This window comes from Haplochromis burtoni, unplaced genomic scaffold (assembly GCF_018398535.1).
Source record: "Haplochromis burtoni strain Fernald_Lab_line unplaced genomic scaffold, NCSU_Asbu1 Contig_516, whole genome shotgun sequence".
Taxonomy (NCBI): Eukaryota; Metazoa; Chordata; class Actinopteri; order Cichliformes; family Cichlidae; genus Haplochromis; species Haplochromis burtoni.
This window is the reverse complement of record NW_024582877.1, coordinates 269184-291819: the sequence shown is the minus strand read 5'-3', so window position 1 is coordinate 291819 and position 22636 is coordinate 269184. Positions and strand designations below refer to the sequence as shown.

Genomic DNA, 22636 nt, shown 5'->3' with positions numbered 1-22636 from the left:
ACACTCACCCACAGCTGAAGGGAATTTATTGTGCAGATTTTAATTTACAAAAAAAAAATGTTTTGTGTAACAAGTTATGTTAATAGTTGTTGTTTTTTGCGTGTGTTCTGAAAACACAATTGCACCTTTACCTGTAGGGTGCAGCTAAAAAGTTCTGAGTCCCGCCCAAAAAAAACCAACGACATACCTGATTTTAAATTTGCGTGCTCACTTACTGTTGTGTTCACCATTGTTAGTCAGTCAATACAAACTATAGCACAGGAAGAGTCTCTTTTGTTACATGTTTGTTTGTTTTTTTTGTTTGTTTGTTTTAATTACAAGTTTATAGTCATTATTTCTTTGGCTGAAAAATTTGAATGTAGACACATTGTAACATATTAAATGCGAGATTCTATTTATTCAGGAATTTCAACCATAATGAGCACAGTACATTCAAAATATTCTTACCTGTTCCAACAGGTAAGGTTGTTAATTGACAACACATCTTGATTTTGTTTTACTCAACTAAATATCACAACAGGAATAACAGCAAACCAAATCTAAAGTTCAGTTAATTGACCAAAATTGAAATAGTAAAAGTTGGATCTTTTTGCCGCTAAGTTGCTCCACGTGGTTTGCGAAGCGTCTTGTTTTCCTTGATATCACACGCAAAATGTTTCCATGTTTCCATTCTTCTCTTCGTCCCGTGTTGACATTACTTTTCATTTTCATGGGAAACGGAGCATGGGAGCTAGTTGTACCGTTTCCAAAAAAACCACTGTGCAGATGTATTAAATGTGCCCGTCTAACCTTGCTGCACAAGGACATTGCTTGTGATTGCATCACTTCCACACTGGTCGCACCTTTCTACACAACTTGATTGGGTCTAGTCTCTCCACAATATTTTCCTTATAGTTGAAGCAAGTGTTCATACATGTCATCCTCGTTTTTGTCCTTGTGCGTTAGTTTTTATTCACTGTCTGCATTTCTTTAGAAAAAGGTCGTTGACAAATAATTGCTTTACAGAATTATCACTACCTGGCACCATTGCCACTGGCAAAAGCATAGACCTGAGATATTCCGGTCATTCAGTTGGGGTTGATCCTCCATTTCCATGGCTTATTTCTGCAAGATGTGTCTTGTGTTCCATAACTCCTGGTGCACAAGTATCTAGATCCACACTGTTTTGTAACATTGCTTGAAATCAACTTATAAAGAGCATTGTCCTGGTCAAGGTTGGTAACTCCTGTCAGTTTGGATTCATGGTGTTTGTTGTAAAATTTTTACAATGAGCAATTTGTGAATAGTAATAAAACCATTTAAAACATGTATCCAGGTTAATGCTGCTGAGTTGTGAATCACTCTGCTGCTTTTGGCTGCTCCCTTATTCACAAGAGGATGTCGTATCAGGTAGCTCTGCATGTTTGATTGTTAGTAGATTTTATTTCATTTTTTTAATATACACAGAATGCTCTACCTCACAAAATGGCAAAGGGATTTGTCTCCTCTTGGGATCAAACTGGTGATCTTACGCTTGTTAGGCCAGTATGTAAAGTAATAACAAAAGCTGCAAAGTTAGCTGATGATAAATTGCTGTAAAATATTGATTTAGTTGCCATCCCCACAGGGAGGAGTCATGAAGATAGGATGCACATCATGCTTTTCTGGACGTTGTAGAGGAAGCAATTATTTTTGAGTTACATCCAGCTGCTTTAGAGCTGTGCAGATGTGAGAGGCCATGGTCTCCAGAGGACTCTGGTCTTAACCCAGAGCTGTTGCAGCAGCAGGCTGTATAAAGTCATGTCTCAGAAGTAGCAACGTCCTTCAGAATATGTCTTAAAAAAAAAGCATATTAAAAAAATGTACATGTCAAAGAATTTTGTAGAGTAGTGGCTCTACAAAAAAAGGCTTCTCCACATGTCTTGTCTGATGTTCATGCCAGATGCTCAGCTGCCACTCAGCACATCGGAAGAGAGCTATTTATCTGTGGCCTGCGCTGATGTTTATTTGTGTCAGAGGCACATCAAGCTGACCGCTGTCTAGTCCACATAGCTTTGGATGAAAATCCACTGGTTCTGTGTTGATGTTAGATTCTGAGTAAACAGAAGCTGTGTTTTTTAAACTTTCTGCCACAGCTGAACTGGCCTCTGTGCTTTTGAGGTGACTGAGAACATCAGCTCAAGATGCTGGTGGTCAGTTTTACTTTGACTTTTACTGTGCACTTTCAGAGTGCAAGGCATATAACCATCATGGTTATGTCTTTGTGTAAGTTGGAGTTTAGGCACTTTGGAATACAGTGTAAGATGGTAAATTACAATCAGACATTCAGTGTCTGGTGTAACTATGAATGATGAACATACAGCATTCAAGTTTTAAAAATCTACACGGCAACCTCTGTAGTGCCTGCAAAGATGAGTAACTTGGATTTTTTTTTCTTTCAGTACACACTGTTTAATTGAGGAATAGCTTTAGATGCACACATATTACTTTATTATTTTTATAGGGACATGAGGGATCCTCGTTTCTTGTTAGCATCACCTGCACACTAAACCTTTAAATGATCAATGACCTGGTCATGAAAACGAGTGTCAAAGTACAGATGCGAATTACCTCGTCTTACATGGACTGGGACTGCACCACACTTTCCTGGCAGGATGACAGGATGCTCATATTTTTCTGAGCTGAGGAACTCATGAGTCCATGTGGCATCTGTTTAAAAAGCTTGCTTTGCTTTTAAATGGGAAATGCATGAAAGAAGAAAAATGCATTTTTAAAAAAGTTTAATAACTTAAAAGAAGCAAGTGAATCTGCAAAAAGCCTAAGTTGCAACATAAGACTTGGCTAATGAATACAAAAACATCAGCTTGTGTCAATGTATTGCATCATATTTGAAAAATGAGAAAATCTGTGTAGCTGCTCAGCAGCTGTATTGATGATGATAAGCTTTTATGTTGTCTGGATGCTCACCGGTGATTCAATCAAAGTATCTGTAAATCATTGAGGCAGGGATTGGCAGTCCTATTAATTGGGTCTCTCAGTTCAACTGTTGGGACAGAATAAATCCAAACCACTACCTGATCTGGGGAAAAAAAAATACTGGGCAAGGATCAACTTTCTGACTGGAAAAGTGCAGAGTCCATCTATCATTTATACAAAGCTCCAGACTTTTGTTTTGACAATCCAAGAAAACTGAGTTAAGTAACATTCACTGATTTTAAGAAGTATTCTGTCTGCTGAATAACATCCAATAACACCTGAAAGGCGATCTCATGACGTTTTCCCACTGTTGTCGTCCTCTTGGTGTCACATGATGCAGAGGAATGTCGCCAATACTGTGACATATCTCTGTGGTGTGTTCGGTTGGAATTATTTTATTTTTGAACTGCAGAATCAGTTTTGTCTCAAAAATGTTCCACTTACTTTTATTTCCTCTTTCTCCAGCCTCTTTGGGTTGTTATTATGGAAGATTGTGAGGTTGCAGATAGTCATCTGGTGCAGTGCTTGCTCAGGAATATAAGCTTTTTCCCTTGTTACCAAAGGGAAGTGGCTGTCCCTGACCACAGGACAGGGCCGGCACGGTCCTCACTCCTCACTCTGGTCAGGCGAGGTCATCTTGGTCAACCATTTTCTGACCTCCAGCTTCTTCCAGAGGAAGGTTCAACCAAAATGTTCCAATGTGAGTGAGGCATGTTTCCTATAAAGAAGCACTGAAGAATGAAATGGATGTAAGACGAGCACTGTTGCCATTTGTTGCCTCAACAGTCTGAACACTGCAACTGTAATTGTAGTGTCCAAATGAACAAGATAGAACTCGTAATATTGCATAATAAGAAAAAGATCACAATAGAAAAATGCTAGAAGAACCAACTACATGCTTGGAAACGTCAGCCTCAGCATGAAATATCACTTTGTTTGACCAGCTTTATGGATATTTTCATAGTTTCCCCCTCATGACTTCCACATGAAAAGATCATTCAAAGATAACTGGAAGGGCAGCAGTCGTCTGTGCTGATGCCATCTTTACTAAGGAGACCTTATTAATTTGATGTCGCTCTTTCCAGACACTGATCTTGGGGATAACATCAAATTAAAGAAGACTGAGCGGTCCAATGTCCAGCTCTGTTTTTTAATTTGAGCTGGATGAAACTCGGGATTCTCATTCACAAAAGAAATGGCGAAAGCCTTTTACTACACTGTATTTATGGCCTTTGGCACTTGGTGTGATTCTGCTTAGGAAAACACCCGTTGTGGTTAAAGTTGAGGCAAATCTGGAATTCCAAACATTTGAATGACCTTTGCGCACACACAGGCTCAAATGAAGTGTTTGTTTATGCTAACTCCCGATATCAGTATTTGCTTGATCACATTGCTAATACCAGAATTTTCACGAATCATTGCTGTAACTTTACTTGGTACTGCTTGGTAATGTTTATCTATCTTTTCATGAAAGAAAAGATGTAAGTGTTCAATTGCTGACAGATTTCCAGAAAATTTAACTCCTCTGGCCTCTGAAATAATATGACCCTTGGTAAACATTTAGCCGCTAGTTTATCTATTAGCAGCCATAGAAGCCACCTTCTATAAACGCATTGATTCAATAACCTGATGACTGACAAGAATAGAAAACAGATTCCCATTTTAACCCCGCGCTTTTTTTGGGTTCCTTCTCCCCACAGTTCTTTCAGCAGCAGACGCACTATATATGTTAAAAACGCTGCTATTATGAACCAGCCTGAACGCAGATGGGTTTTGGGTGAGCAGCAGGCCAGCTTGATTCAGATGCGGCCATGTTGTTGACAGCACTGTTGATTCTGTTTATTCTAACCTCATATCGCGAGTGCCACTAATAGCAGCTCTGCTCTTGGGCAGCATCTATATCCAGGCATGCCTGCCAGAGTAAAGCCATTAATCAGCTAGTCAGCTGTCTGTACTCTGATTATATGTGAGGTAATGGAGTTATGCTGCAGTTGTCTCACCACAGTAACTGCTGCTGCTCACAGAGCTCAGAAACACCAGAGCATCACTTAAAGGTCCTGTGAGATGGTATCATTACTTCCACAAAGTGATGTATTTTGAGACAAGGGCAGTTTAATCTGATTTTAACACCACAGAACTGGAATTGGTAAACACTGTATGTTGGCATTTTTAACTGGATTTTTTTTTTTTTTTTTTAAATACTGGCTAGTGCATTTCTAGATTAAAGTAGTTTTGGATTATTCATGATACAAGCTGGAACAGAAATATGATAAGAAGTAGCACTCAAAATTCAGTTGTATATGTTGTAATCCTTATAAAGTAGTGCACTTTACATTTATCCATGATAAAGCAAAGGAACTAAACTATATAAAGTGGACACAGGATTATTTATCTTCTACTTTCGGTGACAATTAGATAGGAGTACTTTAAAAAATTTTTGGTTAATCAATTTTAATGTTTGCGCACGTAATATTAACCCTGTTAATCATTACTTTTGGTTCAGAGAGGACCATTATAGTTAAAGATGTTTATTTACCTCCTTATATTTGTCATTATGCCTCTAATGTGGGCCCTCTCTGACTTTCTCTGCATGCACAGTAGATCAGAAGCAGCAATATCCAGACAGTGGTGTTGTTTAGTTGGTCAGTGACAACAAATTGTTTTGGTCTGATGCAGCATAGGAGGAGGAGAAGCTGGGCAGAGGTAGGCTTCAACATGGATTGCGGTTTAGCAGCAAATATGATGCAGCTGCACCACTGCAGCTGATACTATGTAACATTTTCCAGTGTCACATATCAGCTGAGGCATCAGCTTGATGGCATTTTTTTAAATTTTTTTTATTTATTTATTTATTTTTTAAAACATACAAGTTAAAATGATTTAGAGTCAAGGAAATGGATGATTTATTAGTTCATACAGACAATTAAATTTAGCTGCAATCCCAGTAGATAACCTGAACTCAACTCAACAAACAAACCTAACTTTAACTTTCTGCTGGTGTGTCCAAACACCCGCTGTCATTCAGCCCTGCAGACAGCAGCAGTTGTTGAGACAAACAGATGTGCTTATCACTGTCCTCCATCCCAAAGGAGAGCTGGGCGGTGTGGATGTTGTTTAAAGAGAAGCACCTTCTGGCTGTGGGGCAAGGTTGAGAGGGTCTGGGCCTTGAAAAGGCCCCCAGGCAGCCAGGTCTTCATAAATCTTTATTCTGACAGCAAGTTCCTGGCCTAGTGCAGGTTGCAGGGCCAACAGAAGAATCTGGACTCCTGCTTGGTTTGCTGGTTCTGTCTGTACAGTTTGGTCAGGATGTGGGAGTCTCACTCACGCAAGCAGAACAGAGCAAGTGAAAGACCTCATGGGAGGTAAAGATAACATCAACAGTGATCTATAGGCCTCTTTGCTCATACTGTCTGCTCTGTGTCCATTGAGAGGGAAAGAACTGTAGAATAAGACCAAAAAAAACCTGGTCTGATTGAACCTACACATCACAAAGAGATAATATCCACAGTGCCTGTATGTACAGCTTTAACCAAAGTGTGGAAAAGAAGTGTGTGTTATGATCACTGAGAGGGTCGCTGAGCTCAGCAGAGGCCAGAGTCAGGCTGTCTGCTGCCCTCGTGTGCTCTGCTCGCTGCATGGACAGACTTCCCTCTGTCAACAGTTTTGACAGAAGAGGTGATTTCAGCTGCAGACAAAGCTGAGGACAAACTTCCACTGAGTGGAGAGATGAAGTGTGAATGTGAAAAATGAATATGAGGATAGATTAGTAAAACTTTTTTTTACTTTTGAATTTTAACCAAACCTGCATTTTTACGTAGGATTTTCTCATTTCCTGTTAAATTTTTCACTATTACTACATTGCTTGTTCTTGAGTGGTAAGACATTACTTCAGCAATTATTGTTTTTATTTGATTTGCTGGATATAGTCTTTTTATGTAACAGGAGTCTTTTTTTTCTTTTCTTTAAATGTCTCTCCTTTTCATGTGAATGGGGTCTGATTACCTGAAACATACACATGCAAAACAGTTATTGAAATTTCTCTTTAAACTTGGACATTATAAATGTCATTTAAACTCTTATTATATACTAAAAACTATAAATGGGTTCAACTGTAAATGTTTTTGTCTTTTCATCATATTATCATAACCCTGCTAGCTGAATAAAATGTAACTAAATATATCTGAACTCTGTATTTAATGGACAGTTTTACAAAGGAAACATATCAAATGCTGAAACCAAAATTAAATTTTTTATAATGTACTCAGTTTTAATTTGATGCCACCAAGGCATTTTAATGAAGCTGGGAAAGGTGTATGCTAAACAGTGTTTCACCACTTTTTAAACAGTTCAGTAAACCTCTGGGAACTGAAGAGGTGGATTCTGATGTTGGGTCTGCAACAGAAAGCAATAAAAGGGAGGGCAAAGAACTGGTGCTTTTGGATTTCAGCACACTGAAATAATGGACGTGGAAATATGATCAATTAAAGCACAATGTTGATATAACAAAATTAAACAGAAAATCAATTTTATTTCTCCTGTCACTTTCTTTGCATAGTTTTTACACCCTGTTTGTGAGAGCTGCAAGTGGGCCTGACCAGGGTTAGTGTGTTTACTTTAGAGTGTGTGACTGAACTGTGTGGACAGCATGAAGTATGGCAGAGATGGAGGAGAGTTGGCCGACCATCCCACTGAGCCCTGCGTTGCTGTTTGGGTTGGCACCCTATCCAAGAGTCCTCCAATCCAAACACTGGAGAGCTGTTCACAGCCCATTAGTCCTGTGATTGACAGGGCAGCCCACCACTCAGAGGGCTGCACATGATGGCTGAAGGATGTTGCTTATTACTGCCAAGTGTTTGTCTCTGCGGGTGATGATTTAGACATCTAATTGATGTAACTGTAAAAGCATTTTATATGGTTAAGAGTGTCAGTTTGGATCTACTCCTATGGTGATTATTTTTCTTTTATTTAGTCATATTTTCTTCTTATAGAAGCATTATTCAAGGTATAAATTGGCACTTGTAGGGGCTTGGTGGTGGCCTTGACTAGAGCTAAATTTATGGATCTCAATTGGACTTTGGCTCTTGTGTTTACATGACTCTGGTTATATAAACACTGCTCCTGACATGGTTTGGATAGATGTAAACAGGCCGTGTCAAAGTTTAACCTAGTCACATTACATGACTGATTATGATTTCATTATTATGGACCTTGATTACGTGCCAGATAATGATTCTAAAAAAAGTTATAACGTAGACGTCCTGCAATATCTCTTCAATTGAGCCCATGTACTGGGACAGTAAGTTTCTGCTGCTGCAGTGTTTAAAATGTTGCAGAACAAACTGTTCAAAAGATGAATGAAAAGAAAAACATGAACATTTACAGTAAAGGGATTCTGTGGGTATTTTATCCCGGATGAACCCCCATTTTGTTGCAATTGACTCTAGGTTGTAACAAAAAAAGTGTGTCCACAATATTGAGTTTTAAGTGATTTATTTACAGGAGGAAAAGGAAATCAGTTGTGTGGTATGTGGTGAGTCTGTTCTTTAGCCTAGAAATCTCTCTTTTGTGAACAGAGAAGAACAAGAATAAATCTCCAGGTCACAAATGGTCCCCAGTGACGGCCAGCTGTTCGGGCTTCCTCTGCTCCTGCTCAGGGTCACATGACTTTAGAAGGCAAACTCTGCCATCACACTTTCTTTCCCAAATAAAATGACATGAGTGAGTGTTATTAAAATTGGCTTCATCACACACTGGATTGTTTATGACTTTGAGACCCTGACCCAGGGGAAAATTTCACTTCCTTTAATAATTTCCTAGTTCGAGACTTTCATCCTTAGCAATATTTGGTCTTTAGTGCCCGTTAGTTATTGCACTAATAGGTATAAATATGCCATAGTTGAAACCTTCTCTTTAGCATTTGCTTACCTATTAAACATCACATTTTAAGTGTTTCTATTCTCAGTCTGTTAGCAGGCTTCCATTAGCATGGCAGCAAAGAGCCCAAAATCCATTACCATTTTTAATCTTAAATCGTGAGTTGTTTAAATTAATAAACTTAAGTTAACTAATTAATCAAAAATCTTTTAGAAAAACATTTGAAAGTTCAAAAATGCCTTTATTCCAAGTGAGTCTTTTTTTGGAGGGGGGGGGGGATGTTTTGTTGTTTTGTCTGATTTAGTTTTAACGCATATGAACCATGTGCTGTGGCCATACTTATGTGGTAGCAGTGTCTTAGAAAAGAGGAGCGAGCTTCAGGAGAAAGTTGCAAGTTTTGCTTTATCTTTTAGTTTCTTTAGCTTTTCTGCTAGCGGCCACTTTTAAATATCTGCTAGTTTGGGTTCAAGACAGAGATCCCCTTTTTGATTTTTACGATTTGGCCTAAAACCCTTAATAAAGCTTAGTTGGGGTTGAACCAGGTGACCCTGAGCCATCTCTTATTTGTGCTGCTATAGGTTCAGCCTACTCAGACTTCCAATGTACTGAACACTCATAAGCACACATAAGTGAAACTACGGTTGCATATCACAATCGTAACCTTTAAAAAAAAAAAATAAATAAAATAAATGCTACGCTTTTATTACCCATCTATTTCACACCTGTGACAGTTGATTGTTTCTCCCTGAAACTGGTTCTTCTGGAGTGGGGGTGGGGGATACTACCACCCTATTTATACCAAGTGCCTTCACATAAGGGATTGTCTGGTTGTTGAGGTTGTTTTTGCTCTAATATTGTACGTTCTGACAATAAATAAAAACTAAATGAACTAAATAAGATTACAACTGCTTTTGGTACCTGCAGTTACACTGATATGCACTAGGGGTTAAACAGTTGAGCAAAGCAGTGGCACATTTAGGTTTCCCAAGTTTACTGGGGAACTGACAGTCACAAACATGTATCTCCTGTGGGTGTGGTAAAAAAAGTGTCATAAATGTCCATCACCTGATTAGTATGCACTCATCCTTGTTGTTCCCTAGAAATCCTGATTTAAGGCTCACTGGAGGACAGATGGAAGGGCCGTCCACAGCATTTCTGTGCTCTTGCTGGGAACGTGGGCTCTGTGGCACTGGTTCTCACCATTAACGGGGCTTCCCTCCTGAATAGACCCTGCCAAACTATGCAGTGTCCCGCCGAGTCCAGAGTTGAGGACATGGGCTTGCAGTGAAGCTTAGCTGTTCCAACTTCCTATCAATGACAACAAACATCAATCTTAGCCGCCCTTAGTCTTGAACCCCGCCAAGCATGACTCCAGTTAGAAGAAAAAAAGCAAGAGCTTCAGGCTGCTGGAATTGAACAAAGGCTGGCTTATCCTCTGAATATGTCTCTTAGCAGGACAGTTCATCTTTGAATACCCTATGGTTCAGAGCGGAAGAAATATCATAATTTTTGTGCTTGACTGTTGTAGTTCAGTCACTCTCCTTCCTTCTTCCTCTCCTCCCACACTTCTCTCCTCTGCCTCATCAGCAGATTTCAGTGGCACTTAGGTTTAATAAAGTTTGAAACAAAATCCATCCCTGTTGCTTCCATTTTGAGTCAATCCAAAATATGCCATTTAACACGATACATGACACTTCCAAAAACAGTCTGTGACATTTATTCTCACACCTGCTGAACTCCAGCAATAACCCTGTTAAATATGAGTGGTGTGGACTTTTGCTCAGGAGCGGTAGTTTTCTGGTTGGTTTTCTGAAACTGAATTCTGCCTCACTGTCACTGATTAGAAATGTGTTAGAACAGATCACCATGCTCCTCCGCTCTCTTACCACTCACCTTAGGTTTTCAGCAGTTTGTTTGTTCAGGTGCAGAGACCCACGACCCATTTTTGTTACACGACTGCTGGCCTTAATACAACTCACAGATTTGTGAAATGGAGAGGAAGGAAGAGTTAAACTTGTCAACATTATATATTTGTAATTTTCTTTTGTTTTTTCTATAAAGGTGTCACTGAGCTGTTCATAAACCATTGTCCTCAAAGTGTCTCTTCCTGTGTGGTGTCCTTCCATTAACAGTGTTCTAATTGGTTTGTACAGTGAACACATGAACATCAATATCAGCAACCTGCAAAACGTGATGCTCTTGGGTTCTTGTTCACAGCTTTCATCTTTATATGGTGTTCTCATGTATGATCTGGTCTTTGGAAATCCTTATTAGGCTTCTGTAGCTTCTATGTAATGCTTATTCTTTAGTCATTTGTAAGCAAGACATTGCTAACACCAACCAATCCGTAAATGACAAGAGCAGATTTGTCAAATATTGATTTACAACTTTATGTATTGATGGGTAATTTTACAACCCATATTTTTAATTTCACTTGGACATGTTAGTATGGAAGTTCTTGTAATTATTATTTTATTTTTATTAAGCCTGGACTGTGATTGATTTTGCTCTTGTAAAAATGGCCTGTATTTATATAGCGCTTTACTAGTCCCTAAGGACCCCAAAGCGCTTTACATATCCAGTCATCCACCCATTCACACACACATTCACACACTGGTGATGGCAAGCTACATTGTAGCCACAGCCACCCTGGGGCGCACTGACAGAGGCGAGGCTGCCGGACACTGGCGCCACCGGGCCCTCTGACCACCACCAGTAGGCAACGGGTGAAGTGTCTTGCACAAGGACACAATGACCGAGACTGTCCAAGCCGGGGCTCGAACCGGCAACCTTCCGATTGCAAGGCAAACTCCAAACTCTTGAGCCACGATCGCCCGCTACTTGATCGCCCACTTGTCTACAACTGAGATGTGAAAAGAACCTTTTACCCTCCTTCACTTCAGGGGTGGTCATGAAGTGGTTGACAAAGTTGCCTGACAACAAGGTTCCTGATTTGAGTTTTCTATTCTGTGTGAAGGTTGCATTGTAGCCACACTAGGGGCATGCTCAGGTTAATTGCTGCTCTAATTTGGCCATCTGCGTCAGCTGTGACAGGTTTCAGGCTGTGAAAGTCTTAGATGAAGATTGACTAATCAAATGTAGTCAATGTTGAAGTCTTAGGAATTCCAAAGAGTTGGCGAACCTAGACAGAAAAGATATGGGCATTTCTCAAGTGTCAAATGTCTTGATGAGACAACATTTAGATGAAGAATAATAATAATAATAATAATAATAATAATAATAATAATAATAATAATACAAAAACAATATAAAGTGGCGTTTGAGCCAATTCTAAGCGTAGGTTTTTTAATTTTCAACCACCCAATTGTGACCACATTCACACATCCTAATGCCTAATTTAACTCAAATGTAATCGCATTACACAGCAAGGCTGCCATATGAAACTCAAACCTAATTTAATCGCTGGGGCTTTTACTATAAGGAATATATTACCATATATAGTCTGCATATAGGGTTATGTGGTTCTGAAGTATTTGAAGGTTACTATTCTCCTTGTACAGCAGCAGAAGCCAAAGTAGCCAGGAGGTGCCAAAAAGCACAGACCAGACGGGGTGGTCCGGAAACGATCTGGAGATCCAGTGAAACTTAACAAGCATGTTCCCTTTGGATGTTAAAATGAAGTGTAACACAGATATTAATGTAGCAAGTATCACAACACAGCAGAGGAATGTAAACTGGAGCACTGGGACATCAAGCTGGACGCTAACCAGCTGCAGCCAAATACCCCCATAGTCATAATAGCCTGAAATCCCTACCCCCTTATGACCAGCAAGGCTCAGGTCTCAGGTTTTCTTCACAGCTGGCCAGAAGCAAGGTTAAAATGGCTCCTCCTGGGGATAAAAGTGTATAGTTGCTTATTTGGGGATTGGGCAGGGTTTGATTGGCATAAATCATTTGTTATACTGAGAGGCTTTAAGGCTAGTGCATGAATTGTATATAGAGGGCTACATGGCTGCTGTCTAATCTTTAACAATGTGTGTGTATGATTGCTCTTCAGAGGTTGCTGTCCTTTGGGCTGCTCACCAGGTTCATCACAGTTCAGAGTACTACAACCTTACCACTGCCCTCAGACAATCTGTCACCCAGCCGTTTACCTCATGGGTAAGACAATATTCATTCTTTTAAAGGATGTTTCAAGTGATAGCCTTTGTTTTAAACACACAGATTTTTTTTCTAATAGAACAACATGATTGCATTCAAACATAAGTTACAGTATTAGACAGTTGTAATTTGAAAAACGAGATTCGGCTAACTACAGTAACTAGCTATCTCCAAAGAGTCTCTCATTCCACAGTCAAACTCCAAGTCCACTGTAGCAGACTGCATCTTTTACTGCTTGTGGTGTAGAAACCTGCTCTGAGCTGGAGGGCAACTCTAAACAGAACCTGTGCCAGGTGCAGACCTGTACAGCTGCAACGTAGAACATGGACTACCACCAGTGCCAGCAGTAGTTTTAGGTTGATGAGATGATGACTTCACTGAAGAGTCAGTTGATGTCATTGTGACATACGTTTTTAATTTAAGCCTGGGTGCATCAAGTGTCATAGCTAACAACAAGAATACAGTGTAATTTCATGGGAAACATTGGATGATGAACGACTGAAATATTGTCTGCATATCCAAAACTTGATGTTTTTTTAAATTTTTTTTATTTCTCTGCACCATGGAGCTGCATCATTGTCCAAAAACAATGGAAAAAAAATCTAGTCACACTTTGGTACTAGATAACTTGATTCTTCTTATCACAGTGGACTTGGAGTTTGACTCATTTACTCAAGTGCAATCCAACTGCTGTAAAGACTCTTGACCACCAAATCTGCCCAAAATATGTCCCTAACAAATGGACTCCTAATATATAACTTCTAATATAAAACACTTTGAGGCAATTGACTATTGGGATTTGGCGCTACATTTAAAAATTAAAATAAATGACAATATATGGAATAGAAATATTAATTTAAAGTGTTTCACTTAAATCTTTGAAAGCTTCAAGACTCAAATCTCTGACTGTGGAAAGAGTTTTATTCAGTTTTGAATAATAAACACTTAAACCTACAGGACATTGTTACCTGGATTGTTTTACTTTTATTTAATATAGTCAGTCAGGAAAATAATAAAAGCATCATTTAGCAAAAACAGGCTTTTCGTTCCACCTTATTGGAGCAATAAACCTGTGTTATTGGGACCCTGTCACATTGTATTCTGGTTCCATTAGATTTCTGTTGAAATCTTTCTTTCTTCAGGTTTTCTATTTGCCGATGGCTCTGGCTGTACCTCCATCCATATTCGCTGTTCACATACAATTAAACCTGCTCTACCAGTTCTGGATCCATACGGAGGTAAATGCCAAACAGGCTCATTCAACAGTGTATGTGTTTTGTTGTTTTTTTCTGTGGAAAAATACCAAAAAAAGGACCTGATTTTAATACTAACCCACGGTAGTTTTCCATATTCTTTGCTTACGTTTTCACTAGGTGTGTATTTATAAGAGATTTGGTGTCAGTATATTATAAAGATGACACTGTTTCTGTTTAAAGGTTTGGAATGGCATTTTCCTATAAAAACGACTCACTTGTTATGTTTTTATGTATATATATTTTTCCCTTAAACTGAATCTAAATCATTACTGACTCTGGATGTATGTCATCATCAAACTGCATTTCCTGCCTGGTTGAGTGGTTGCTTGTAGGTTAATAGTCATTTTTCATGGAAGATCTAGAGTTGTCTGCAAACACCTGCTACCTACTTTCTGAGGAGTAGTGAAACTTAAAAAAGTGAAACATTCCCAAAAAGGAGAACGTTTGCCTTCAGAGTTAAAGTTGCAATATTTTTAAATTGTTTTGTTTGCAGCTGTAAGAACAGCTGTTACTTTGAAGCTTAATATTTTAGTACATATGTAAGAATTCCTTTTCTAACAATAACGAAATTTCAATGAGGTACAATTAAGTGCTGAAATGAAACGTTTTTGCATGTTATATTTGGTTCTACAACAGACTCTAAATGCCTTCAGGCATTTTTGAGCAGTTATTTAGAAGCATTATCTAAATAGACATTAAGTAGTCACCTGGCTATAGACATTGGATGTTGAGAACTGGCAGATAATCACCTTACCGTTGGGGAATTCTTCTGCAGATTTCAATTCAGGGTAGTTTTTCAAAGTTCTGTTTATCTATGGTGACATAATGTCTGGAAAAATGCTTATATGTCAATTATTCAATGGCATAATTCAGTAACATGGCTGCAACTTCATTGTTTAGTCAAAGAGGTATTATACCTCTATGATGCAATTATAAAATATTTTCAGGCAGCATGTAGCACTACCAGATTAGTATTACCTGAATTAATGTGGTTGTTGTTTAAAGAATCAATAGGAACAAAAAAATTGTAAAGTTGTCTGTCTCTCTGTGCCAGTGCTAATCTGTCTGTTAAGCCAGACTTTTGTGGACTCCATGTTGCAGTGGAGCCTGTATTCAATAAAAAATAATGAGATTTTATGAAATATTCCAAACAGAAGCATGACCATTCTGTCTGCCTTTTAAAGTGACTGAGAGTATCACTTTCACAATCCCCACAATCGTTAGAGGGAATGAATGGATTTGGAACGCCCTCGATCTTTTAGTGCGCTATTAGTGAGAACAGTCGTAATAGTCACAATTTTCTGAGGGATGTAATTTATGCCTTCTGGTTTTTTTTTTTTTTTTTTTAATGTCATAGAATTTACTGGCTCACTATTCGCTGCAGCTTCAGAGCTGGAGTGAAGTGGTGGAGACCCCTTTCATTCAAGATAAAACTCTCACGCTCGGCTGCCAGGCGCAACCATTATGTGGAAATAATGAATCGCAGAGAAATTCTGTCCAACCACGCACATTTCTCCGTCTGTCATCCTGATGTGATCCATCGAAATATGACTTGCAACCAAAAGAGAAACATGAACTGTGTGAAATATGCTCAGTGTGACCTCTTTAATCTATAATGACTCACGGAGGAATCAGTTTGGTACCTTCCAACAAGAAATGAATAAGAAAATGTATTCCTGATGGTTTAAACCTCATGGGTGTTGGACTAGACTGTGTGTGTGTGTGTGTGTGTGTGTGTGTGTGTGTAACAATGTCTTTAACCATTGTCAGGAGTTTTCTGCTATTGTCACAAAGTCTTTTTTCCAACACTGTAGTTGTTGTGCTAACATCACCATAAATAATATTATTTATTGGAGAAATTAACTCTTTTGAGTGTGTTAATCAGGGCAACAAATGTAATTATGGATGTTATGAATATTTGAAAGTGATTCTGACAGCTATAGTAAGGCTTCCAACAGCAATTTGCTGGAATATTTAACTTTTTTTAGTACTAGTTTAGATTTAAAGTTGCCCAAATTATTTCCATCGGCCAGTCTTGGTAGCTGGGTATCGGCCCGCCAGGACCTCCGCTCCTGGCCGCCGCCTGGCTCACAATGCACCCGACCCCTATGGTACCTCCTGCGGGGTGTCTCTCTTAGAGATAGGGTGAGAAGTTCGGCAATTCGGGAGGGGCTCAGAGTAGAGCCGCTGCTCCTCCACGTTGAAAGGAGACAGTTGAGGTGGTTCGGGCATCTGACAAGGATGCCTCCTGGGCGAGGTGTTCCGGGCATGTCCCACTGGGAGGAGGCCCTGGGGCAGACCCAGGATATGCTGGAGAGATTATATCTCTCAGCTGGCCTGTGAAGCCCTTGGTGTTCCCCCGGACAAGCTCTAGGAAGTGACTGGGGAGAGGGCGGCCTGGGCTTCTCTGCTTAGGCTGCTGCCACCGGAACACAGCCCCGGATAAGCGGAAGAAGATGGATGGATGGATGGATGGATGGATATTTCCATTGGTCAGAGAAATGGTTTTGTTAATGCAACTCTTGCCAATTGAAACACTAGGGCAACAGTTTTATTCAAATTCAAATAAAGTTTCATCATTCCACTATTTAATGTTTGTTTCTTAAGCATCCACAGTTTTCAAGAAAATTCATTGTGATCATTGACAGTTTTCTTTGTGGTAGCTACATGAATACTTCTGTGCTGCCACCATCAGACCAGTTATACCAGTTGCCTTCACTTACAGTACTGTAGCATTCCTGCTCTCCAGAAGATGAAACTTCGTGAGTTTACCCACTGCAGCAAAAGGGTTTTCTCTCCACTTCATTCCAAGCAGAATTGTTATTGCATGTAAAGTAATATATATTTGGTACTATTGCTCTGTTTTGGGACCCCCTGCGCCCTTCAACATACACACAGGTGTTAATGACTGCAGACATTACATTGAGATGTCTGAATGGGACCAGATGGAAGAAGAGTGATTATTCTAGTGTTTCGACAAACAGGCAGTTGGACTAGTGGCAATAACAGCAACAACTGTTTCATTCTGGTTTCTCTGGGAGATGGAAAATAATAAGTTAAGGTTACTGTCTGAATTTTGTCTTTACTGGAGCATAAACGAAGCAAAAAGGACAAAAAGAAATTAAACACTTCAATGCTGTCACTGGGAAACCAAGTAAAGATGGTTTATTTGTATTTTAATTTGTATAAGGAAAATGAAACTTTATTACTTTAAAGTTGATTTTATATCTTTCTTCCAGTTAATCAGAGACCTTGGACCTCTGGAGTGGATCTTGAACACTCCAAAACACCACAGAGTTCATCATGGTAAGAGGACGGTAATTTTATCCAACGTTACGCTGTTTACATCAAACATTGCATAAGGACTGAAAGATTGAATGAGTAGACATGTTGGAGATGTTTTATGGATCAGAGTTAATTCTGAAAATGTTTATATCTATCTTGTGAATAAGTAATACAGCAACCTCACGAATGTAAACTCAACAGGGCGGAACCTTTATTGCATTGACAAGAACTATGGTGGTATTCTGATTATTTGGGACAGATTATTTGGTAAGTCATTTGTATTTGCTTCTTATTGTTTTTCTTTTGAATGCAAGTGAATGTACTTTATTTATGACAGTGTAACTTTTAGTCTGTGATGGCATTTGTAGAGTGTGACAGCTGGATCACCACTGAGTTGTATCAACATTTGTATCTGTTCTAAAATAATAAAATTCCTACAATGGGATTAATTCTTAATGCCACCAGTGCTGCCCCCCACATCTGTTTTGTGCAAAAGGCAAATGGTTCTTCTTGCACTGACTATACCATTTATAGCTGCTGTTGACATGCATTATTTTTAGCCACACAGACCTCAAATACACAAAACTGCATAGTAACCCTTGCACGGGAAACTGTATTTCTATAGATTTTTTCTAAAATTTGAAATCTGAACTTTCCCTTCAAAGATTCAAAGCATTCAGGTGAAATACTTTAATTATGATCAAATTTCTGCATGATGGACTTTCTGTACCATGAAAGTCTTCCAGGTGTTGTTAGTTTCTCCTGTCTGTGATGATCTTGATTACTTGAGTTCAGAACAACTGAAATTCTTTGGTTTATGAAGATATTTTACCTCTCATCTGATTTTCTTTAGTTTCAAAAACTATTGGAGACCCCTATTGAGGTTGTCCCTTTGGAGGTGGTCCTGAGAGTGATTGTGAGTCTACACGAGTGAGGCTGTGAACCCAGGCATGGGTCATTATGCTCACAGGAGTAAAGATGTGGAGTCTGAGACATTGCCATGCCACACGGCCATAAAAGTTAAGGTCATCTGGTTCAAGGTTTGAGTGGGGGTTGAAATGCCTGCAAAGGGATGTCAAGACTGTGACTTATAGGTGGGGAATATTTGGTGTCGTATGCTTCAATTTGGTGATGATGGCTCACAGTAGAAATAGATGGCCTCCTCTCAAATTGTTGTCATTGTCCAAAATATGAATATTCAGAGGCACTCCTTTGAGGATACGAAGTGTATCCGTACGTCTGCGGCTGACAGTCCACTATGAATGAAATACCTGGGACTCCATCAGTTTTTAGAACCAAAGAAACATCACAGATGAGAAGTGAAACCTCTTCATGAACTTGAAAAGAAATCCTGTTCCTTTCAACTCAAATGCTTAAGACGACCGTGGCCTACATAACTGAGAACATGCAGACATACCTGTGATGCTTGGGCTTGAAAAATTAAGGTATCACCCAGTACTACAGTGATGAAAATAAAACAGTTTGCCACAAATGTCTGTGCAGGGTATCTGTTTAAATCATGAGAAACACACTTCTCTGTAGTTGATGGTGGTTTTATAGATGTTGAATAGATGTTCCTGGTGTTTTTATAGTACCTTATTGTTTTTAGGGTGTATGTTCAAAGAAAAGTCAGTTTATGCAAAGGATACTGACTCAAAGGAGCGTTTCTACATTCCCTTAGTAGCATTTTCACTGTTAAACTGGAGGCCGAATTAACCTTTGTTAACCATTGTCTGTCACTAACCCTCTCAGAGTTTTAGCATCTTTTAGTTCATTTTCGTTTTACACTCCAGTTTTATTGTCTTGGTCAAGTGAACAACAGATAAAATCAATGAAAAGCTGGTGAACGTGGAGCATTTAGCAGCTGGGTGGAGGGACAAATAGCTTAAAGATGAAGAAAATGCTAATAACAAGAGAAACATGTGATTCATTTCATGTTTGTCTTTCTGGTGACACGTTTTCTTTGTTGGATATTTAAACATCTTAAACTTTTAAACCTTAATGTATTACCTCAGGTTTTAAGAATAAATAACAGGAATAGAAGTTTGAGTCATTTATTCACATCATTTTGTTTTGCACACCGCTATTCATACCATCCCCAGGTACCTTTGCTCAAGAAGCCGACCAAGTCGTGTATGGCCTGGTTTTCCCCATCAAAAGATTTGAAATCCTCTATGTGCAGGTTAGTCTCATCTTTCATCATTGATGTGGCTACCACAAGTTGGCGATTGGTCAAGCAGCTCACCTCCATCTGGGTATAAACACCTTTGGTAGATGAGGTGTGAGCTCATGTTTCCCTCACTGGCCGAGTGGCCATTTTGTAACCATAACATTATGACTCTACTCTAAACAAACTGCCCAGTTGAGGTGAAAGAGGCCAATAAAATGTAATGCCAGGTGGATGTTATGATTATTTTTGCTGCCATCACTGTTGGCAGAGCACTGCATGAGCAATGTTCTGCCCAAAGAAAATAGAAACATTCATTCTAGGATTATTGCTGTTCCTTTGTTAGCATTCATCAGTTAAATGTAGTGTTTGGTTATGTATTAATGTCTAATTTGGTTTTATTTTTTTCCCTTTTAGTTGCATTACTACTTGTATTTGTGGAAGAAATCCAAAACCTACAAAACTATCAGCAACAAACTGTCAACTTTCCTCAACGGTCCAAGTTGGAAACCTGGTAAACGTCGGCTGGGTGACCACAATGACAATCCAAAGGTTTGCATCATTTCTAAGGATAAAATGCCCTCATGCTTCATTACCCATCATTTTGACAGACACACCACACAGGCCTAAATGACTCAGAGCATTCCTTATTGAAGGACTCGTATATTCTGCCAGTTTTACAAGAAACTGCCACATGAAATAAAAGCTGCAAAGCCTTTGTAGAGGCGACACAATAAGTTTAGTTTCACTGTCCTTAAACACAGTCTGCGTGAATAAAACCACTTGCAGTTTAGCGTAAATGTGCATGTGTGTGCGTGACTTTGTGTATGCAGAAAGAAATACAGGCTCCAGCTGAATGCCCCAGTGGTTAGCTTTGAAATAACGCTGATGGTGTCGCATATTTAGTTCCCTCATGCTTCAGACTGCAAAAAAAAAAAAAAAGTCCCCTTTGACTTTACGATTAAATTGGCTCTTTAAACCCAGCAGGGTAATTCTAAACATGGTCAGAGCTGGAACTTAACTGAAATATCTTGAAAGGCTTTATGTAGGCGGCTACTTCTTGATATCTGCTGGTGAAGGAAAGAGGAAAAAGAGGGGAGTGAAAGAGGAAAAAGGGTTCAACGTGTTTCAACTCTGAGAATAAGCAGAGCAGCAGACTGGAATATCTACAGGGTTGGGGATGGGATTTTGAGGGGGAACCCACATGTGATGGTTTGGTTCCTCAAAATCCTGGGAAACCCCCTGAATGAGAAACAGGCATTGCTGATTGGCCAGTTATTTTTCATTCCCATAAAGCCCTCAGGGCTTAATTACTTATTGTCTTGGACAGAAGGGAAAAACAGGTCAAATGACTCAGGGAATTCTTACAGAAGGACTCAGATATTCCTCAGTGTTTAAGGGAAACCGCTGCACCCAATAAATCCTGGATGACTTTGTAAATGGAAAACAACAAGCTAATTTTCACCAGTTCTGAAATTCCACTAGTAGGATACTAAAGTAAGAAAATGTCTTTTTGAAGAAAGGCACATTGGGTGGGTTTACAAGTTTGTTTGTTTTTTTTAAATTAAAGTTTAGCATCTTTTCCTCATCTTTATCACACCCTTTTGGGTTTTTTTTCACCACCAGCATGCAGTGTTTATACATGGCATATTCTCAGAGTTAGCCACTGGGTGCAATTGCATTCTACAAATGGCATTTTCTTTGTTTCTGTTATTACTGGTAGAGAATAATTTTGCCATGCATGACTCAGATGATTTGCTGGAAATGATTCATGCACATATCTGAACATGCTGCAAAATGGTGACATGCATTTAGAGAAGAAAGTTTGGTGGTTGCAGACGGTTTCCTTTAATCCAGTCTGTTAACCTAATATGAGACGACTGGACCGCTTAGCTCATTATTTGTTCAACAGAACAGTGAAAAGAGTCTGTTGTTGTTTATGTTCTGTTGCATGTCATAGTACCCTTAAAGTCGTCTTTTTCTTTGTCCAATGGGAGCTATGTGTATCATTTTAAGGCAAACTAGCGTGAGGTGTAGCAAATAATAAAACCTATATTGACCTAACACCCTACATCTAATGTTATTAAAAATTAGCATAGCATTGCTGTCAGTACCTGTGTGTCAAATGTTAAGGAACATGCCTCAAATGCCCAAGCATGCAGTTGTACAGGGGTACGTTGCTTGGGCATGGGTGACTATAACTTTGTTTGTGTAAACATAACATCTGAGAAAATTAATTTATTGATTATCAATCTGAAATTTGTAGACTATTGTGATAATGCCACAATCATAAAGCAGACATGTGTTGTTGTTGTGTATGTGGACGAAGAAGCCTGTGAATAGTCTTGGTGCATTTTCTATCATCATTTGAACTATTTTAACTATTCACAGGCTTCTGTGAATGTGGGGTAATGTGTCACTGGTTAATGGCTTCAGTTGTTTTTTGAGTCAGAAATAATAGCATACATGATGTTTTTAGAAGATTTTTTTGTACTAGTTTTGAATTCAATTGACAGCATGACATTAAAACTGTTACCATCAGGGTAAAATTAGTATTTAAGCCTTGTTGGCTGTGAGAAACTGTTCAAAAATATCAGGGTTCGGGGAATTAAACATGTTTATTTTCCATTCACAGGTTACCGGAAAGGAAGTGCCTCATAATCCCAGCTGGTCACTGCCTGTACAAATTTATGCAGTCATACATTTCCTTTTGGTGCTGAAGACTTACCATGATTTGTTTGAAAACAAGATGGTATGTATTTGTCACATTAGACAAAGTGATTGTTATTAAACTTTATTTGGAGGGTGACACTTCAGCTCCCTTCATAGAGTTCTTTAAATTCCCTTTTTTTTAGTTGGATTTGTCAGATATATAGGATTAAATCTGGGGTAGCTTAGTCTAGACTAACTATTGATATGTTTAGGCTACTGTAATCCCTCAAAGTATGACAAGGTGGTCCAGAGTTCCCAATTTAAG

General features: G+C 39.0%; 1 protein-coding gene across 1 annotated transcript in view; it reads left to right on the top strand.

Moving 5' to 3' along the window:
- Positions 1 to 22636, top strand: part of agmo (alkylglycerol monooxygenase) — a 47815-nt gene that overhangs the window by 5419 nt on the left and 19760 nt on the right. Inside the window, exons 4-10 of the mRNA XM_005947159.3 lie at positions 12848 to 12951; positions 14094 to 14189; positions 17447 to 17513; positions 17694 to 17759; positions 19595 to 19674; positions 20077 to 20211; positions 22295 to 22411. Of these exons, the coding sequence (XP_005947221.1) occupies positions 12848 to 12951; positions 14094 to 14189; positions 17447 to 17513; positions 17694 to 17759; positions 19595 to 19674; positions 20077 to 20211; positions 22295 to 22411 (665 nt within the window). The remainder of the gene's footprint in view (positions 1 to 12847; positions 12952 to 14093; positions 14190 to 17446; positions 17514 to 17693; positions 17760 to 19594; positions 19675 to 20076; positions 20212 to 22294; positions 22412 to 22636) is intronic.